The sequence below is a fragment of the Oncorhynchus mykiss genome, chromosome 4 (genome assembly GCF_057628025.1).
Source record: "Oncorhynchus mykiss isolate SJ-2025 chromosome 4, ASM5762802v1, whole genome shotgun sequence".
Classification (NCBI taxonomy): Eukaryota; Metazoa; Chordata; class Actinopteri; order Salmoniformes; family Salmonidae; genus Oncorhynchus; species Oncorhynchus mykiss.
Genome location: NC_143025.1, coordinates 63,981,123 through 63,996,133, shown reverse-complemented (window position 1 = coordinate 63,996,133; position 15,011 = coordinate 63,981,123). Strand labels below are relative to the sequence as shown.

Here is a 15,011-nt window from a genome sequence, read left to right as displayed (position 1 = left end):
ACTACTCACTATAATAAATTGTAATACATTTCCTGAATCACACAGAATATTTTTCCCCTTTAACCATGTCTCAGAAATCAGGTTTTGCCACCCATTATGGGCTGGGTTGCTAGGCAACTGTCTCAGGTACAGTACACTGAGCTAGGCCCGTTGTAGTGCAGGCAGACAATGGACATTGTGGGGAATCTGTAAGTGGCTTCACAAAGGGCACACAGCCAGACGAGAGGAGAGGAAGGTCTCACACACACACACTTCAACAAGCCACTCCACAGAAACACACTAGTTAGACATGCAATGACATTTAGGCACTGCCATATTGCCATATCCACACTCAAGATTTCTCAAAGATGCCACTGTCAACAGCGTCGTGTCATAAACACACAGTAGGACTACACTCCCCTCAGGCGGCGCGTTGTTGGTGTACCTGGTGAGCTCCAGAGCAGGGACGCAGGCCCCCGGCCGGTAGGAGCCGCTGCCCCTGTACTCCTTAGCGAAGGTCAGGTCCTGCATGCTGGCCTTGGCCTCCAGCACCTTCACACACTGACGCTGCACAAACTGCTTCACCAGGCTGATGTCCCGCGTCTCAAACAGCAGCTTGATGGAACGTTCCAAAATCTAGGGAGACGGACGGACGGACCAGACACCAGTCTATTTCTACACGTCGACCAGGCTGACTGATAGTATAGAACGTTCAGACAAGGACTGATTCCCATGTGTGCGCTTTGTATTAATCTGAGCACGGGCTGCTAGTAGAAATCTGGCAGGATTGTGAAGGCTGTAAAAATCGGTCAAATTTTGCCCGGTTACCTTGGAAACAGCAGTGCATCCGTCTCGGCGCACAGTTTCGATCCCCTTGGCGTCGAACACGGGGTCCTTCTGGTCCAGGCTCTCGTACATGTAGCCCACGTAGCGCTTTTTCGTCTGGAGCACGCACGGGAGGTACACCTGGGATCACACACACACAGAGAGAGGAATTAAAAACTATTAAACCACACACACACATTCTGTGGGCTTCAATGCAGACAGCCAGTCAAGCAACCTCATACTGTACTGAGCAGAACTGTACCTTCTCAAACTTCAGCTTGACTGGTTTCGGGTTGGTAGCAGTCACCGCCTCGGCGATCTCGTTGCCGATCTTGAAGGCCTGCTCTTTAGTCGCTCCCTTTAGCAGGACAAACATGCTGGAAGAGACACAAGCAGAGGTTAAGAAAAGAGAGGAAGCCTCCGAAAACCCGAGGGCCCAATACCTCACGCTTCCCACTCTCTAGGCTTGTCCCTACCTGTCTGTGTCACCATAGACAACGTGGGCTCCCCACTTCTTGGTGTCGTTGACCAGTTTGATGGCCCTCTCCAGGGTTTCCCTGGCCTTGTGGACAATACTATCTCCAACCTTTAGAGACAATAGATGGAGATACGTATGAGAAAAAGGCTGAGATAAGGTTACTGACGGGGGGGGGGGGAGTTTTGGGTAAGTGTGCCAGATGTTAGCGTGACCCCTCACCTCTACGCTGGGCATACGTCCGGAGTAGTGAGCGGCGGTGTAGCCGAAGGTGACGTTGGCGATGAGCTTGAGTCCCAGCTGCCTGGCGTCCAGGAGCCTCATCAAGGCCTTGTCCTGCTTGTAAGTCTTCATGGAGCGCTTCACCATGAACCGCGTGTTCAGGATCTCATCCAACATACTGGGCAGGACCCCCTTCCTCACCGTGGGCTGAGCAGGGAGCAGAGACATTGACACAGACAGACAGACAGACAGGACAGACAGAGACAGAGTTAAACTCAATAGTTCCATAACAGTTTCATTTATTTCAGCAAATCCCACCTTCCTTTCATAAGGAAAAAGTGAACGTATCAGAAGAGTTGTACCTTGACAAAAGCGATGCCATTGGGAGAGATGGTGATGTCATTGCGGAGCTGGTAGAGGAGCTCAGGGGGGACCCGCAGGGAGGTGCAGCCAAACTTAAACTCATCGGGCCTGAAACATGACACAGTGAACGGTCTCTGTACCTTGACTGACATCTCACTCTACCAAAACTAGAAGGTGAATGTATGCATGTATGCGTGTGTGTATGCATGTGTGTATGCGTGTATGCCTTACGTTCCCATGCTCTCCACGTGGCCCAGGCAGGTAGAGTAGCAGTAGTTGTAGGCGATGACGATGGAGGGGTAGAGCGACTGGAAGTCCAGCACCACCATAGAGTTGCTGTAGAAGCGCGACTCGGGCTCCATGACCAGCGGGATGCACTGCGGCACCCTCTGCTGGGCTCTCTGCTGCATGCTGGGCGTCACGGGGATATAGTTCATGGGCTTGGCCACGCGCAGCATCATGGACTCCACACGGTACTGCAGGGAGAGGAGAGAGATGAGGAGAGAGGGCAGAGTGGACTTTCTCAGACTGATCACTGACAACTTGTACTCCATGCGGTTTTAGCGCAGTCTCGACAAAACGTGTCCTCGTTTCCCCTCGATCATCTTGCCTTTAATTTGTGGTATGTAGTACTTGTTCTGACCATCACCAATTCCTAAACACCTTCTAGTTTACCGCAGGAGGCGGTAGAAGTGAGCCAGACAGAAACTCATCCTGGACTTCAAACTGTCCCGATGTGCTTTCTTAACTCCTCTTATAGTTGAAAGGCAGTTGTCAAACCACATAAAGACAACGCGAGACAGTGAGCGAAACACCAGAAAACGCAGAGCCTGCAGAGCAAAACATTACATCAACACAGCGTGCCAATCCACACTGCAGCCAATAGCCCAACATTTCTGAGCTCCGCTGGGTTCCTGACCTGGGATCCCCTGGTGAGCACATGGTAGAACTGGATCCCGAACACCCTGGCCAGCTCGCTGGTCCTGCCGATGATGTCGTGCTGCTGGAGAAGTTGCATGGTGCCGCCCAACCGGCTCACATAATGGTCCACCATCTTCCACCTGGCAGGCACACAACACAGAGTCATACTGCAGATGGAACAACCCCGTTTTATGGTCTTGATTCAGTTTCAACTTGAATCGCTACGCAAAACCAATAGACGAGTTGATCATCAAACAGAGTGACGATGGTTATGATGTAAACACGGTGAAAAAGAGAAGCGGTGCCCACCTGTGCAGGTCCGTGTTGTGGTCAAACCAGTCCGACAGGGTGCGGGGGCTGTACAGGGGGAAGCGCTGGTGTAGGACGTGGAAGGCCACATTCTCAAAACTGTAGTTGTTCAACGTTACCTGTTTAAAAATAAAAAAAATAAAAACTAGGAAATACACTCCTACAAATGACCCCAGAAACCAACATGAGAAGATTCATAACCAAATGATCTGCAGCTACACACTGTTGATTTTGATTTTTTTTCCTTTTTTGAAAAAAGGGAACCAAGCTAATTTATACAGTGGAAAGGTTGGCAGCGTCGATTCTAAGTGATTGATGATGTCTGCGGCGACAACAGATACCTCGGTCTTCATGATCCTCCACAGGTTGATGACGATGCGGCCGATGATGTGTATCTCCGTCATGGTGTCCGCTCCGTACTCATCCCTCTCCGCGGCGAAGCGGTTCTCCTTGGCGTCACCTGAGGACAGACAGACAGACAGACGTCACTACACCCGACGGAGGAGCAGCCAGACGACATCTAGACACATTCTCCTTTGACCGGGAACGGCTGGATGTAGAATGTCAGGGAGAAACCTGATGGACGCTTCTGTATGAGAGCCAATACTATTTCAACACAGTGTAGTGGCAGCAGAGAGGGCAACGGTGAGTGCCATCCTACCTGGCACCCTGGAGAGCTGCTGGCAAAGGTCAAAGTTGAGTGCCGCTGCCCGCTGGAGGATATAGCCCCAGGAACGCATCTGAACTTCATAGCCTACCAGCATGTCTGGGTCAAACCTGCCACGACAGAACAGAGATGTTAACAGCCACAGGACACATGTTTAACAGTGGCCTAAACAAATCAGAAAAGAGAAGATTTCATAGAAACGGAAACAAGGCATGAATATGTATAACATACATTTAAATCAAAAACAGTGAATTTGCACACGTGCTGTCAGTCTTGGGAACATGAACACCCAGCGAAATATTTAACAACCGATCAGATGTCCAACAAAGCCACTGGTGTGCTTCAGTTCTCCTTTTTTCGCAATGTAAGGATCAAGGTCAAAACCACAGGAGCCAATACGGTACCTCCTCATGATAGTGACAACTTCCTGGAACAGCCGCTTCTCATCCACAGCGTAGGTGACCTGCAGTCCTGAGACCCCAGATCTGACCAGCAGGGGTGCTGTTCCTCTGACACCTGGGACACACACACACAAAACACTGTTCTTTCAGATCCAAGCACAATGACCGTGTACACAATGGCAATATTTGAAGCCAGGTCAGACAAGTGTGGTCCATCCATCCACAGCATGGCGAGAGGGACTGAGGGAGTGACCCCATCACCTTGGCCACTGTCCTGACAGTCCTTGTCCACCACGATGGCCCCAGTCAGCTGCGTCTTGTCTGAGTCCAGTAGGGGTGCGTCAGAGCTGAAGCAGTAGAATAAGGCACATATGGGGTCAAACTCGGGGTCGGGCTCCAGGTCCCGCCGGGTTCGAGCGTGAAGCTCCATGCTCATCAACGTCAGGTGCTGCACCTACAGACGAAAAGGAAAAGCATGTCACATTCCTTCTGTACCACTACTGTGTGTGTGTGTGTGTGTGTGTGTGTGTGTGTGTGTGTGTGTGTGTGTGTGTGTGTGTCACCTCGTGCAGGGCTTTAGCGTCCTGGAGGTTCTGCATGCTGACTTTGAAGCCGTACGAGTTGCTGATGCTGGGGCCCTCGATCTGAGAGTTGTCTTTCTTTGCAACGTTCAAAGCAGCAAACTGGTTCTGGGGACCGAGGTAGTGGGGAATGCACAATCACATCACGTTAAAGGGGGGGGGGGGGGGCGGTGTATCCGGGCAGACAAAGTAAACGCGACGGATTCAAATGATCAAAGCTAAATCTGTAAAGTGTCTTGGGTTATTTACTTGTCTGATGCTCTTCATCAATATTCTGAAACCATACATAGCTCATTAAGGTATAGAGGCCAACATATAAACATATTTTTTTTTAAAGAGGCTTTTTGGAGTGAATGGCCTAAAATGAACAGGAGCTTAAATTCTCTGTGTTTTGTCCTGACCTTCATCTGTGTGGTCAGTAGCACTCTCCTCAGGGTGTCTGTGTGTTCCCCTCTCCTGTGCTGCAGTCTCTGAGATGGGGACTCCGCGTCTGGGATTGAACAGAAACCCCAAAGTGAATTCAGGGTGCTGGCGGGGTGGTTTGACGCATAATGACATTCCAGAGGACAAAACAACTGCATGCAGGCGGCTTCCTCCTATTAAAGCTAATTCAATAAATGACTGTGACAGATTAACAATTCTGGTACGCTTGATTAGTCAATTATGCAGTCATTAATAGCAGCCATAAAAATTTCACACCGAGGTAAGAGAGAAAGTTGGAGTAAAGAAAAGCTTACGACGGGAAGGATAGCGGATGCCATCGCTAATGTCATTTCCCACGGTCGGAGTTAGTGTCAGCGGCCGAGACAGGATGAAGAGGGATAGGTGCCGACAGCCTGCGGACGGAGAACGATGGGGCTTACCTTCAGTCAAAGGGGTGCTGCACACGGGTTCAGACTCGCCCCTGCACCTGCGTCTCCTGAGGACCGGGGTGCTGTGGAGCTGAAGGTGGGGGCTGGTCCTCTCCCTGTCCCCTCGGCTCTTCGTGGAAGGCAAGGGAGAGGGACTGAGGAAGTGCTTCTCCTCGCTCCTCTCTGGGGAGGTGCAGAGCCTGGGGGACAAGGGTGACCCTAGATCTGACCCTCTCCTCTCCCCCTCTACTCCATCTAGTCCTGAGGGGCTGGGCTGCGTGGGCTGCTGCCAGGGCGGCAGGTCTGGCGAGTCTGGAGAGATGGATTTACCATAACACTCCTCCTCAGAGTCTCTGGTGTTAATGTCTGATACAGGCTTCACTCTTATGGGGCTGTCCTGAGTTTTCACCCCCTCAACAGGTGATATATGTAGAGAGAGATTGTCCCTCTGAGTCCTAATATCGGAGGGCTTCTCAAACCCCTCCTCTTCCTTCAATGCTGGACAATGGAGCAGAGTGGGCTGTTCAGTCCTGTCCGTTTGCTGCTCTTCTCTTATCTGTTCTAACCTTCCCCTCTCCAGTGCTCCCATGTCTCTCCTGCCCCTCTGCAGATGCTCGTACTGTTTCCTGGCCTCCAGCCATAGCTGGACGCGCTCGCGGCTGGGGGCGCTCCTACAGGGCAGCAGGATGACCTTCTGGTCCCCGGCTGAAGAGGGGCTGAGCTGGGCCTGGTCTCTGGTGGCTTCTGCTCCCAGGGTGTGAGAGGAGCCGGGCCGGGTCATGGCGGAGAAGGCTGTCTTCCAGAAGTGTAGCCCCTCCAGGGATAGGTCCCCGTTGAACTCAGCCAGCTCCTTGGCCAACCTGGTCTCCACCATCAACTTACGTCCACCAACCTCCCTGGAGAAGATAAAATGATTGAATGATGTACAACATCATGCCTCACCACAGCCTTAGTCACAGACATATATTGTGTGTAGCGTTTAACCCTTGAATTAATACAAATGCGTTAAGTATTTTTCACATTGGTAGTTGTCAGAAAGTGCTTTTAAAAAGTAAATCAAATCAAATAATCCCGCGATGAGAGCTTCGTGGTCCTACCTGGGTTTCCCTGGGGCGTCTGAGGGGTTGCTGCAGAAGGGCTCCTGAAAGGTGGCCTCAGACATCTCCAGGTCCAGGAGGGTGGTGAGGATCTCTTCCCGGTTGGGAGGGGACATGAGGGGCTTGAGGATGTGGGCTCCCCCTCCTGTCCCCCTGAGGAGCTGGCTATTGGTCTTCACCTGGGATACGGAGTTAACCGAGCGCGGAGAACTACTGGCCGTGGTCGACGTCAAAGCATCATTCCCCTCCGGTAAGTCTCCGGTCGGTGATCCTTCGTTGTCTGCGAAAGACGCAGAGCTCAGAGGCAGCGGTAAGACGGGGTCGAAGGCAGAGAACAGCAGCTCTTTCCTCTCACAGTGAAAGCCCTGGAAGTGGCTGAGGCCGTGGAGTTTGCCCAGGGACGTTCCCCACTCTCTGCTCCTCAGTAACCTCTCGGAATCCAGAGAAGATAAATGGTTGGAGACTGATTCCCCATTTTCTGGCTTGTCAAAGAGGTCAGGACTCAGAGGTCCAGATAAGCTTCGTTGGAGCGCCTCCCCAGACCCAGACAGCCTATTAGGCCTCTTCTCAATGCTCAGCGCCAGCGCAGGGATGGCCTCCTGGGTGATGTCACTCAGGAACTTCTGAGGAAGATTCTTGTCGGTCAGAACAAACTGACTGCCCATGTACAGGCTGGAGAACTCTGTCTGGCTGCCAATGCCGATAGCGTTGATGTCGAAGTTGTAGTTGTGTGGGAGCTCTGGGGAGAGGCTGTCCTCTATGGAGTAGCAGCTGTCCAGGCCTGGGTCTGACAGGAACACTGGGCTGTCATCTGACATTGGTGGCTCCTGCTTCACAGGTAACTCCGGCTGAGAGTTCGCCTTACCCTTCCTGCTTCTGGGCTTCTTCTCCTTGGGAGTTGTAGTTCTTGAGACCCGGGGTTTCCGTGGGGTGGCTGACGGAGTTTTCCTGGCTCTTGGTGGCTTGGCTGCAGCAGGGTCTGGTGTGGGGCCAGGGGGCTGTGTTGTAGTGGAGGAGGAGATCTCTGTGCCCACTGTCTGGGTTGGGAGGCACTGACCACCTCTCTGCTGCCTCTTCTGCAGGAGCTTCTTCAGAACAGCCAGGCCAGAGGTATCCTCAGGTAGGGCCTGCCCGTTCCTAAGGCCTGAGTGAGGGGACCCTGATTTGGGGGCGCACTTACTCTTCCCCACCATGGGGGATTTCACCTGAGGGGGTGTGCACTCATCAACTGTAGTTTCTGCCTTCACAGCACAACCCGGCACCTGGCCTGGATGCGTTTGGAAGAGTTTGAGAGCAAAGCTTTGGTTCACCTCCATTATGGAGGTCTCATAGTCCTCGGACTTTGGTTCAATGAACTGGGATAGGGATTTAGAGCCAGTGACCCCATGGGAGCCGTCAATGATCTGGCTGGTTTTGTTAGCTGACTGCTGAAAGGGTGGTACGGCCTTTGAAGAGGATTCAGTAGGAGGCGACACATCCTCTGGGAAGAGGAGCTGGGAACTGTCACAGTCTCTGCTTTTTACAGGGGGCTGTTCAGCCTGCTTCTTCCTACGAGGCCTTCGAGTTCTTGTGGTAGTGTTAGTAGAGTCACCACCCACACTCGTCCCGTCAACTGTTTCTAGATCTTTCTTTCTCCTCCGTGGAGTCCCAGTAGTACTTTTCCTTCTCGTGGCACTCTCCTTTTTGACTTCCGCCGAAAGCTTATTAGCAGACTTAGTCCGTCTTCTTGGGCTGCTAGGTTTAGCAGTCCGGCTTCGGTTCCGCACACCTCGGCCTAAGGACTCTGGGGGGGGTTCCTGACACACAGAACTGAGACAGGGATCATTTAATGGGTTCATCAACCCATCAGAGGACATGGCTTCCATAAGGGGGTCACTGGGGGACCAACACCGAGGTGGGGTTGAATCAGTGGGGCTAGGGGATCTCTCAGACAGATAACCCAACTCCACCATCACATCAGAGTACTCAGTGGCGTGGTCATTGGCCAGTTCACAGTAACATGGCCGCGGGCACGGCAGAGAGGGCCGAGTCGAGGCTTTCCTGAGGCCTTTAGTCCTTCTAGGCCTCTCACCCCCCTGCCCGACTCGGACTCGAGGTTTGGGTGGGCCACTGGCCGTTTTCTTAGTGGTGGTGGTGTTGACCTTATTAACCTTTCGTTTGGGCTGTTTCTTATTAGCCTTGGGCTCACTGAGAGGAAACTTGACCGCACAAGACTCTAGAACCTTAGGCCAGAAGGACTTGAGAGGGGCCATTTTAGTGTACGTCTCCAGTTTGTCTGGTGTGAGCACCACCCGCTGCTCCTCAGCACTCACCTTGGCCATCTTCACCAACATGTTCTTCTGACCCTTGAACCTGTTGATGATGATGTACTTGATGATGATGGGTGGCTCCCTTGGCTCCTTTCTGGACATCTTCCGTCGTTTCTGGTACTTGAGTTCCTGCGTGCTGAGGATATAGTTGTCTTTGAAGCGGACGTAGTTGTCTCGGAGGGCCAGAGGGTGTTTCACGCGAGAGGTGCCCGAGTGTTCCCCGTCCTCGCTGCTGTCGTAGCTCATCTTGCGCTTGGCCCTCAGGGTGTACTTGCTGCCAGGCAGACCTGAGGCTTTGGTGCCGGGCACTTTAGCAGGGAGCTCAGGCAGTGGGGCCAACCTGCCCTCCACAGACGCCTCAGTGGGACAGGCAGGGACTGGGGCCGGTGTAGGGGACACGACAGGGGCCGGTAGAGGGGAAGCGGCCAGGGCAGGGGAATGGGCAGGAGCAGGCAATTCTGGGAGTGGTGCTGTGGGTCCAGTCTCCTCTATGACCGACTTTGCCACTGTGTCCGTGCTCTTAGGACAGGCAGGCATGATGGACGTTAAGGCCATGCCCACTTGGCTGTCAGAGGCTAGGCTTTCCCCAGCGTTCGCTTTAGCTTTCTGGGCTGCTGCAGCCGACCTCCTCTTGCCCAGCTTTAGCCTGGACCTGCGTGGCTCTGCCTGCTCTAGCTTGGCGCAGCCATCGGTCAACTTGTTGCCCACCACCTTCTTGGCGGGCCTGGTAAGGCAGTTGGAGAGAATGACACTGGGGAAGAACTTGTAGTGTGCCTCCTGCTGGGCTACTATGGTCCTCTCAGTCTTGTTCTCCTGATAGTCCTCGTACCGGATCTTCAGCTCGCCCATGTCCCCCTCCTCGCTGCCTCGGCCCATCTCACCCTCCCTCGAGGCAATGAGCTCGTCCTCTTCTATGGGACAGGGGGCTGGGTTTATACTGTTCCTCGGTATGGGGCTTTTACAGTCTTTCTGACCCAGCTCTAGCTCCGTCTTGCTGGGGCAGTTCCTCAGCTCAGAGTAACACAGGGAGAAGCTCCTGTGGTTCTGCAGGATGGACAGACGATTCTTCTCCACATTCTTGATGCTGCTGTACTTCTTCCTGCTCTGGGTGATTTTCCCGTTGCCGAACGGAAAGACGTCCAGATCCGACTCATCCAGAGCCATCGTCTTCTTCTCGTAGGTGTAGAGAGGCCGAACGACGTCCATTTTGTCCACACAGATCTGAGAGACATCGGCCTGGTTGGCGATGTTGCAGGGAATGGGGTGTTTGACCGGCTGGATGTAAGGTATCTCTTTATTCACCTTGAACCCTGTGGAACACTCATGACTGTGTTGGCTGAGGGAGAGGAAGTGCTTATCAGCGGTGTCCTCTGTGTCCTGTGAGAGGGCTTGCCGGTGCTCCGGGTGTTTGCGGTCTAGGAGGATCTTGGCTGAAGACGGGGGCTCCAGGTGGACTGTCTCCCCAGGAAAGGGGTTCCTCTTCCCCAGGATCTTATCGGCGACGGTGAGGGACGAGTGGGTCCTGGAGCCTTTGTCCGTTACCGATGAATCTAAAGAGGAAATATAACAGGAGAGGAGACATAACATCTCGATACAGTGACAGGAAGGTAAGGCAGGAGTCAATGAGATGTGTCGATGTGTTAGCTGCAGTTTATCCTCTATATTACGTTCTTATAACTCACCACTGTTCTCATCCGCAGCACCGTCCAGCTGAGGAATGGAGAGGTTGGCAAAAAGAGAGTTGTTCCCACTCCATTCCATATCCTCATCTGACGAGTCCTGGGGCTCGTCACTGAAGCTCTCTTCTGCCTCCTTCACACCAGGTCTACGGAGGGAGATAAGACACATTGATTTAACAACGAGGCATCCCCTTAAACTGTTTAGTCACGGCTCACCGCAGGTGACCTTCATCTGACTGACAAAAGTGTTTACTGTTTACCATTGTGAATTCAGTGACAACACAAGAAACAAGAGAATTAAGTAATTAGGTGTTTTTATTGAGTTAATATTGAACTCGTAATTAATAAGTTAATATTGAGCAAGGCAAAGAAGTACGAGGTAAAGAAAGAAAATAAGAAATCAGTCACCTCCGTCTAGAAGACTGTTCTGGAAGGTCGCTGTCCCATCTCTGTGACATCAGAAGACTGAGTTCTGCCTCCTCCCTCTCTAGCTCTGGCCCCTCCTCCTCCTCGTCACTGTTGTAGTGAGCGCTCCCTCCCCCGGGCAGGGAATGCTGGGAGTTCTGCCTCATAGGGGCCGCCCGATACCCATCATCCTCCAGGCCTGCCAGCAGGTCCACCATGGCATGGTCCTGGCTGCTGTCTGCAACACACAGAAATACCTTGGAGGTGACTCATCTCCAGGCTTGGATGCTCTGCTTATGGCCTGGAGTTATAACTAGGTCCCAGAGTTTAAAAACTGCCATTGGCAATGCTATATAAACAATACGTTGATAAAAAGCAGATTTTTTTCAAAAAACGAAAAGGACATAAGAGCAGTAGGATAAGCTGTTCTCCATATATCCGATGAACACAGTGCAGTATGTTTACCTACCTAGTATGGGTGAGTGGTTGGATTTCTGGGAGAGTGGGAGAAAGGTCTGACTGCTCTCCAACAGACTCAGAATGGCCTCCTCATCCACAATGGCCTCCTCCCGGTCTTTACCACGGCTCCTTTTAGTGTCTGAGTGGCGGGAGAGAGGGAGAGAAGGTTATCATTACTGACAAACAGAGTGCCCGAGTCCCAAATGGCACCCTATTCCCTACACAGGGCACCACTTTTGACCAGAACCCCATGGTCAAACGTCATACACTATACAGGGAATAGGGTGCCATTTGGGATACGAGCCACAGTGAGTGGTTCAGCATGAGGCCCGGCCGTACTCCATTCTGTCTCCGTGTGTGCCAGTTGCCTTGCTTCCCTAGCATTTCCACTGGTCCTACGGGAGACTTGGCAGACTGAGCGAGCAGATTAGGCTAATGTAGACCAACACTGTGTCACACTTGAAATTCAGTCACAGTAGGAGTGATAGGATATCATTTGGACGAATGTCGATCCACCTTCTCTGGCATTCAGACAGTCTAGCAGAGGGCCAGTCGGAGAATTGGGAGGAGAGTTAACGCCACATCCCCCTTAGTGTCTAGTCTAGCAGAGGGCCAGTGGGCAGAGGGAGACGCCTTGCTCACCTGTCTGGGAGCCTCTATGCGTCTCCACCAGGTTGGCTGGTGTACACTGCAGCAGCTCTGGGGTCAGGACATCAGGGTGTAGAGACAGTTCAGCTGGGGATGGATCCTGCTCCTCTGCCGCGTCATCCACAGACCTGGACTGAGTCCTATTTTTAAAAAGAAGAAGAAAAAGAGTGATTAGACCGTTCAACGGGAGACTGTTGCTAAGGTTATTACTTGAGTCATAGACGAGGTCCCTGAGACCAAGCGCTGCAGCAGTCATGTTTTATTAGCAATCCTTATTGTCTTAATCAGGAGATGTGGCTGCAGTGTGTGTGCGTGTGAGAGAGAGAGAGAGTGTGGGATAGAGAGAAAGAGAAGAGGGAGTGTGTGTGTGTGTGTGTGCAGGAGGTATGAATGGAAAGCTGGCAGGTGGCCAGCAGTACTTTGGGCTCTCCTCCAGATGCCTCTCCCTATCAGGCTCTGCCATCCGCTTTGTCCTGTGCTGCACCCCTGCATTGCTTAGCAACTCACTACTTATCAACTCAACCAAATATTGAAGAATATGCAAGGTGGAAAAGGTAGAACATGCAATGCAGGTACTAGTCCCCCCACCCAAAAATGTCAATATTCTATACGTCTCATTTCTTATTACGGGGCGGATGAAGGAGTGCAGAGGGGCTCCAGAGACAGGCCTCTGTGCTCACGACTGTCTCGATCTGGTGTTAATTAGTCTCGTTGCTAATGACTTTGGTGGCTAAACGAGGGAGCCCAGCAGGTGCCAGGAGATTCCTGCAGCGATTAAAACATTTCAGCTCCCGACTCTGCCTCCTCCCCTCTGCAAACTCTGCTCGTCTGCACTTACTACAGTACAGCCTGCCTGCCTGTCTGTCTGTGGTAACAATCAGAGAGAGAGAGAGCGAGCAACTAAATAATAGCTTTAAAAAAGCACATAAGAGAGTAGTGGACACCTTTAGATGTGCAATAGGCAGACAGAGACAGACAGAGAGAGAAAGAGAGACTCAAATCAAAGACAATGTGTATACATGCGAGAGCACGCCAGCCAACCAGTGAGAGTTGTGATCTGGGAATGTCTGTGTGTCACAGTGCTGCCAAGCCACAGCTCCATCACGTGAGAGGAAACGGGTCCCTGTGCCAGAGCCCAAACTGCTCCCATACTGGCCTGGCCTTTGATAGAGCCGTTTCACTTTCCTCCCATTGGTATCAACTTAGCTTTGTGAGCAGGAGCCATCTGGACCTGATGTAACAGCACACACCGGGCCAACTGTACTTTTATTTATAACAGGAAATTCTTTCTGCTCGGCAAGGAGGGGGAACAGGGAGAGCCCTGGGATATTAGACAGCAATGACCCCATCAACCCTGGACTAACCCCCTCCCTCCCCCATCCTCTCTGGCCCAGCCACTGACAGTGTTGAGATGAACCAGGAAGAGGCATGCAGTCACCATCTCATATAGACAAAGACAGTAATACACTAACCAAAAAGGCATGGGGGAAATAAGTAGCCGCTTTAACATAAAGAATGAAAGACAGACCAGATGTAGATTCTCTCTGAAACGCAACTTATGTGTTCTCTGGCGGTAGACATCTTGTCTTGAAAGCAGCAGATGTTTACTCTCAAAGACCACCCCTGCCGCCCCCTCAACTTCCCAAACCAAACAGAGCACAGCTATCCACTTACGCAATGTTGAGCAACTGTTTGTCCGACGATGACTAACAGTCAAGTTACCCTAAGGACTATGGGAAACTCTTGTGGTGAGCCATTTCCCCTCTTAAAGACAGCAAGCTTGAGGGGGGGGAAAAGTTGTTACTTACACATCAAACTCATTTTCCTTCAGGATCTCCTTGAATCTCTGCATGAAGGCCCTCTCGCTCTCCGTCGAGGCGACAAACCCACGATCTGGAGGAGCACCAAACGCAGGCAGAGGTTCAATTATTACACTTTGATGTATGTGTGATGCACACGGGACAGCAGTCAGACTCAGATACGCATGAATCGTGACAGAGACGAGCCTAGATGATTTATTACCTGGTCCATGGCACATAATATGGGGCATAGACCACTGGAGATTGATGGCACCTTTATTGGGGAGGACAGGCTGGTGGTAATGGCTGGAGGGGAATAGGTTGGAATGGTATCAGATACATCAAACAGATGGTTTCCACCCGTTGGACGCCATTCCATTCGCTCCATTCCAGCCATTATTATGAGCCGTCCTCCCCACAGCAGCCTCCACTGGCATTGACTCACAGGTAACGGCAAAAATAATAAAAACAGTTGAGTAGATGTTCTGGCGGCTCCGTTATGGTGTGGGGGTGCATTTTCCTGGCATGGTTTAGGTCAGGGGTCGCCAACCTTTTCTAACACGAGAGCTACTTTAAAAAACATAACCCGAGCGACTCATTTTTGTTCTCTTCTCTACCCTGCAACCCTTCCCCGTGTCTTTGGTGTACAAGAGATGTGTTTTCTGTCAATATACCTGGTACAATAATGGTTAGTACACATTATTTGGCATGACAGGCCCCTTAAAATGATATTCGGATTTCTCTGTAAAAAAAAAAAAAAAATGTATGTTTCCTACTCAATATAACAAATATTCATAGAGAAACAACAAAAATGTATGTTCTGAGTAAATGCTTAAATCACATCAGAAGAAATAAATGTAAGCCTGGAAAAACTGGAATTCCCCTTCAATTGCCCATCTAGCAAGAGAAGAATGTGTCGGTCGACTGACCTTTCTGCTGTTACCTGTCACGGCAGAGTTCGCAGAACAACGGCCACCCAAATCAAACAAACAGTCATGCTAGGCAAGCCTACTTTGCAGTT

At 51.5% G+C, this 15,011-nt stretch overlaps 1 protein-coding gene across 1 annotated transcript in view; it reads right to left on the bottom strand.

Moving 5' to 3' along the window:
* The window catches only part of rev3l (REV3 like, DNA directed polymerase zeta catalytic subunit), a 49,051-nt gene that overhangs the window by 4,313 nt on the left and 29,727 nt on the right, over window positions 1-15,011 (bottom strand). The window contains exons 8-29 of the mRNA XM_036975690.2: window positions 14,000-14,084; window positions 12,186-12,331; window positions 11,554-11,682; window positions 11,088-11,322; window positions 10,683-10,825; window positions 6,692-10,550; window positions 5,607-6,490; window positions 5,145-5,233; window positions 4,726-4,851; window positions 4,424-4,616; window positions 4,166-4,277; window positions 3,756-3,871; window positions 3,436-3,554; window positions 3,095-3,213; window positions 2,784-2,925; window positions 2,096-2,340; window positions 1,864-1,972; window positions 1,502-1,708; window positions 1,281-1,390; window positions 1,067-1,181; window positions 808-945; window positions 425-615 (exon numbers count right to left, since the gene is read on the bottom strand). Of these exons, the coding sequence (XP_036831585.2) occupies window positions 425-615; window positions 808-945; window positions 1,067-1,181; window positions 1,281-1,390; window positions 1,502-1,708; window positions 1,864-1,972; window positions 2,096-2,340; window positions 2,784-2,925; window positions 3,095-3,213; window positions 3,436-3,554; window positions 3,756-3,871; window positions 4,166-4,277; window positions 4,424-4,616; window positions 4,726-4,851; window positions 5,145-5,233; window positions 5,607-6,490; window positions 6,692-10,550; window positions 10,683-10,825; window positions 11,088-11,322; window positions 11,554-11,682; window positions 12,186-12,331; window positions 14,000-14,084 (7,612 nt within the window). The remainder of the gene's footprint in view (window positions 1-424; window positions 616-807; window positions 946-1,066; window positions 1,182-1,280; window positions 1,391-1,501; window positions 1,709-1,863; window positions 1,973-2,095; window positions 2,341-2,783; window positions 2,926-3,094; window positions 3,214-3,435; window positions 3,555-3,755; window positions 3,872-4,165; window positions 4,278-4,423; window positions 4,617-4,725; window positions 4,852-5,144; window positions 5,234-5,606; window positions 6,491-6,691; window positions 10,551-10,682; window positions 10,826-11,087; window positions 11,323-11,553; window positions 11,683-12,185; window positions 12,332-13,999; window positions 14,085-15,011) is intronic.